The 5,045-nt window shown below is 48.2% G+C and overlaps 1 protein-coding gene across 1 annotated transcript; it reads left to right on the forward strand.

Moving 5' to 3' along the window:
* Positions 1–610: 610 nt before the first annotated feature.
* On the forward strand, positions 611–2,027 carry LOC307246899 (RING finger protein 227). Its single transcript, XM_080022939.1, has 2 exons — positions 611–1,059; positions 1,422–2,027. Exons 1-2 carry the CDS (start codon positions 645–647, stop codon positions 1,478–1,480), a joined length of 474 nt encoding a protein of 157 aa, XP_079879065.1. The 5' UTR covers positions 611–644; the 3' UTR covers positions 1,481–2,027.
* Positions 2,028–5,045: the final 3,018 nt, after the last annotated feature.

Consider the following 5,045-nt stretch of genomic DNA (forward strand, 5'->3'; position numbering starts at 1 on the left):
GGTGGTCAGCCCATCACACGTCGCATTCAATCGAAGAACGCCGGCGGCGATTGGCTGCGAGCAAAAGCGAACAAAAAGTCGTTTTTTCTCCAGATCTGGGTGCAAAAAGGACGGAGTGCGGCTGTCGTTTGACCGGAGAGCTTTTCGACACCACTCGGTATTGTGTTATTTCGGTCGATACCTCAAAAAAGTGTGAGGTACCAATAGGCACCAATACCCAGGCCCATGTTTTTGACACTAATAGATATTTTTTTTTTTCGGTTTCTTCAACTTTTTAGGTCTCTCTTGAGTAAACACCAAAAAAAAAAAAGAAATAAATAAAATCTGTTACTGACTTGAATCAGTGTTTGAGGTCAATAGATAAACATCCAGTCTGCTGAGTGTGTGTGTGTGTGTGTGTGTGTGTGTGTGTGTGTGTGTGTGTGTGTGTGTGTGTGTGTGTGTGTGTGTGTGTGTGTGTGCGTCTGTGTGATAATGATCTAGGGCGGGACTGCCTCACTTTTGTTGATTCTTATTACTCATGTGCTGGCAGGGGCCCGAGTCCCTCCCACCTCGGCCACGGGTATAAATTTCCAGCACCTCTCCCAGTTGCCTTCACTATTCAACAAGTCCTCCCCGGCCAATACGAAAGGACACCACCCGCCATGTGTTCCGAACTGGAGTGCGCGGTCTGCTACCAGCCCTACAACGCGGGCCGGCGCTGTCCGCGGGCGCTGCGCTGCAAGCACAGCTTCTGCGAGGCCTGCCTGGTCTCCCTGAGCCGCGGCGCGCCGGACCCGGTCATCGTGTGCCCGCTGTGCCGCCACGTCACCGCGGGGGCCGTGAGGGCGGCCCTGCGCGTGGATGAGGGCGTGCTGGAGCAGCTGCTGGCCGCCGGCCGCCTGGACGACGTCGCCGGCGGGGCGGAGGCCGGCGGGGCGGAGGCCGGCGGGGCGGAGGCCCCCCGAGGCCCCGCGCCGGGGGCGAGCGACCCGTCGCCGGGCTCGAGGGGCTGGAGGCTCCGGGGCTCCTGGAGGCGGATGTGGAGGAAGATCACCGGGAGTCAGCGACACAGCGCAGGTAAGGTCATTTATAGGCGAGAAATATATACATCTGTAGTATATACTATTGTGTTCGTGATAAATACATAAAAAATACAAAAATGTAATAATTTGAACCTTATTCAATACCAATGTAAAAAAAAAAAGTATAATAATAATAATAATAATAATAATAATAATAATAATAATAATAATAATAATAATAATAATAAAAGTACATTTCTAAATAAAAATGTACTTAACAATGAAATAAACATGAATACGTATTGAAACATATTTTTTTTTTATTATTGTTTTTTAATTCATTGAATTTTTGTTATCATCATCATTATTATTATTATTACACATTTTACAACTTATGTGTTCCCCTTTCTCCGACAGACTGCATGACCAATGACGAGTTTCGAGACCTGGTGATGATGTCGCTCTACTCGTTTTGACCATGTCCATGTAGTGGACCTGCCGCGTTTCTCCCTGGACCAAGTGACGACGGAGCTAAGCCGCGGTGCATCTCGCCGCGACGCGGGACTCGGGATGACGTCGTCCATGACGACCCATGACGTCAGCGGCTTCTCTCCAGACAGCGACGTCTGGGAAAGAGGATGGGACGTTTCGAGGAATTAGGATGTGCTGCGCGGGCGCGGATTTGGATCTGGCTTATATTTGAACTATATTTTTGAGTCAAATTTGAGTGTACTATCACAGATGCACTTTTAGTACACCCGAGTGCACTTAACAGTTTGCGCTTTTATGAACTGTAGTATGCTTATTTGTATACTAAAAGCGTATTTGAGTACACATTGTTCCCAAAAGGTAGTATACTTTTTATACTTCAGTGTATTTCAGAACACAATGTTATTTATAAGATGAACGTGGATACTGGTGAAATCACATGTAGATATAATTTTATATTTGTTTTCAATGTTAATTATTTCACAATCGTGTTATATATTTATTAGAATAAACGCTGTCCGTTTTTCCCTCATCCTTCCTGTTGCGCGGCCTGTTGATGTCATATCTTTCCTCACGGTTTTAAAAATAAATAAATAGATAAGACACGAGGTACCCTTTTTTTTTATTACGGTCTGACCATCTCGTTTTTCAAATGGGTGTTTGTGTCTTTATACGCAAGTGATCATTTATCTTTAACGGGGCCGTCCCGCAAAACGACGAAGCCCTCGAGCCGCCATCCTAACTCCCAATTGAAGACGAGGTGCATTGTGGGGCTGCTGCCGCTGGGCTCCGCCCCCTGAGGCTTCAATTAGGGCCCCTCACCTGCCAGGTGCGCCGCGTCGGTGCGTGGCGTGGACGGAGTGACCTCAAAGCCGCTCCTGGATCCGTCGGGCTGCCTCGACTCCGGGAACCCGTCGGCCATGGCGTGCGGCGTTGGCCTTTATGCGAGGTAGGGCCGGCGCTTCCGGCGGGGACGGCTCCGCCCGGGACGGCTTGGTTTTCGGTCACCGGTGCCAACTCTTGCGTTCCTCCGCAGGCTCCTGGTCGCCTTGGTGGCGCGCTGTGCGGCTGTGACGCCACAGGCCGGGCTTTCGCACGCGGCCGGAGGTGAGCGAAACGTCCGTGCTGACGTAATCGGATGGCAACTGTGGTCATGACGAAATCGCGTTGAATTGAGGTAGAACACATGACATACATTGGCCGATGTTTCTACCCCGTGAAAGTGTCACCGGAGTACAAGGAACATCGCCGCGTGAAAATAAGTGTTTTTGCCACAGCGGCCACATGTATTTTTAAAGGCAATATTACCCTTGTACATTGTGATTACCATAGTACATTCAAGTGCAGGAAGAGGGCCTGTACTCAGTACCGGATCAGTTTTCGGCAAGAAACCAAAAACTGACTGCATCCTTGTCACTGAACGGTTATTTATGCCTCAAAATGACTTGGTTTCATTGGCGAGGGTTACATTTAAAAGATTCCAGCCCACCCCGTCCTTTTTGCCTGTTGAAATGCCTTTTTAAAGGGCCGAAACCAGTCACATTTAGTTTTCCACTTGCCAAAAAAAAAAAAGTGATTGCAGCTCCTACCTGGTCACTGAAAGGTTGTTTATGCCTCGAAATGACTTGGTTTCGTTCATAGTTACATTCGACTGATTATAGCCCACCCAATGCACGGTGATCACTTTGCGGCACTTCTCGAGCTGCCCGTGTCTGTTCTGCCCTCTCAAGTGGACATAGCATAAAATTACTAAAGTTCTATAAATAAAGTTACTTTATTGAGTCGAAGTGCACTATTTTTCTTTTATCGTCATAACGGGCAAGCTGCGAGCTCTGGCTAGAGGTTGCCATGATGTCAGTGACCATATATTGGCGCGGGGGGGGGGGATTCCTTTAGATCGTGGGCGTCCGTGTTTGCGCCTTCTATTTCGCACCTTTTTTGGTGTCAACAGCTGGTCTCACTCATCCACCAGTCGTGTTCCATCGTTGGTGAAGGCTGCTACCCCGCGCTCCGGTTGAGGTGGATTGGAAACTCCCAAGTTCGCATCAGGTGGAAAGACTTGTGATGCTGCATTCCATGGGGACTCAGAAATCTGTCATTCAAGTGGATGGTCCCCGTGTTTACATAACATGAGAAGTGCAGAGTAGTTCCAAATGACAGATGTGTTTTTTAAAATATAAGGGAACGTTGTTCACCGTCAGGGGGCGCGCGACCATGTTGCCATGACGTCAGGGCTGTTATCTTGGTAAACTTGGGTGTGCTTTATTGGCTCTCAAAACTCCAACAAATGGCCGTTCCTTTCTACTTTTCCAAGTGTGAGGTTGGATTTTTCAGAGTTCAGACTTGAGTGGAATGCATCATTAGCTGTTTTACACACACACGCAAAATACTATATTCCTTTATTGTAAAGCACTGGGTATATTCAATAAACAAAGCAAATTACCCAGACTATTATGAGTCACCTTTTAAAAGCAGAGAAAGCCAGAGCAGTGTTTTGTCGCCTATTTTTTCCTCCGCTTTCTTTTTGTGTCCACGTTTGCACTAAAGACAAATAACAAACAGTGAATATAGAAATACCTGAGTTAATGTTTATTTATTTCTGCCATTTTTTTTTTCCTCTCCCTCTTTTCAGCGAAAGCCATAACTGCTCAGGAGATAAATGGAGTGAAGCACAGTAAATGGAGACCACTGCCGAATCCATACTTTTCCAGCCCTCACCACCGCCTCTTCACTGCTGAACCGCCGCTCGCCCGCCATGAGATAGGACTCCAAAAAGGAACTCCCAGGAGAGCGTCGGACAAAGACTCTGCGTTAATTGTTGACCATGCATCAAACCCAATCGCAGCAAGTCCGCTGACCGCTTTGAAAACTGCCGAACTTGGCTTTTGGCGTGATCCCGGTGGCCTGGACGACAGAGCCCGCCACCGTAAGCCCCGAATCATCAGACCGCTGAGGGGTTACCGCAGAGGTACAGGGTACAAGCACATACAACAAGGTATTACTAGACAGCAAGCCACAGCGAAAGAACACTCCTTTCCTCACTCAGAAGCCATCAGTAGTCATGCAAGGGATCTGCTAGCAGGTGGGGCCTTTGGTAGACAACGCTCTGCAGCCAATGAGATCAGTGCTGTGCACCAGGTAGGGCAATCTGGACGTCGTCTCGGCGGCTTTCCCGGTGTCGAGAAGGGACCCTGGACAGAAGGCTCAGCTGCTGTCAGTCCTTTCCGCGATAAGGTTCTTTCCTCCTCCAGGTACTCCAACACTGCTAGAATAGAAGCCTATGGCCAAGAGACAGGTCCTCAAAGTAAATCCCCACTACACGCTGGTAGGACTGACTATACGCTAATTTCTCCTAAAACAGTTTTGCAGCCCCTTTCACCCTGGACTGCTGGATTTTTGAAAAAGACAAGTGACCTCAATTCACAGAGAAGTCTTGAAGGAGGCAAATATCCTGTAATTAAAAGTCACCCAACTGCACCAATCAGCGATGACCCCGTCTCCTCTGGTACTCAACAGAAACAAGTCGTGCCAATTCCAAATTCCTCTCAACAT

This window comes from Zeus faber, assembly GCF_960531495.2.
Source record: "Zeus faber genome assembly, chromosome: 22".
Lineage (NCBI taxonomy): Eukaryota > Metazoa > Chordata > Actinopteri > Zeiformes > Zeidae > Zeus > Zeus faber.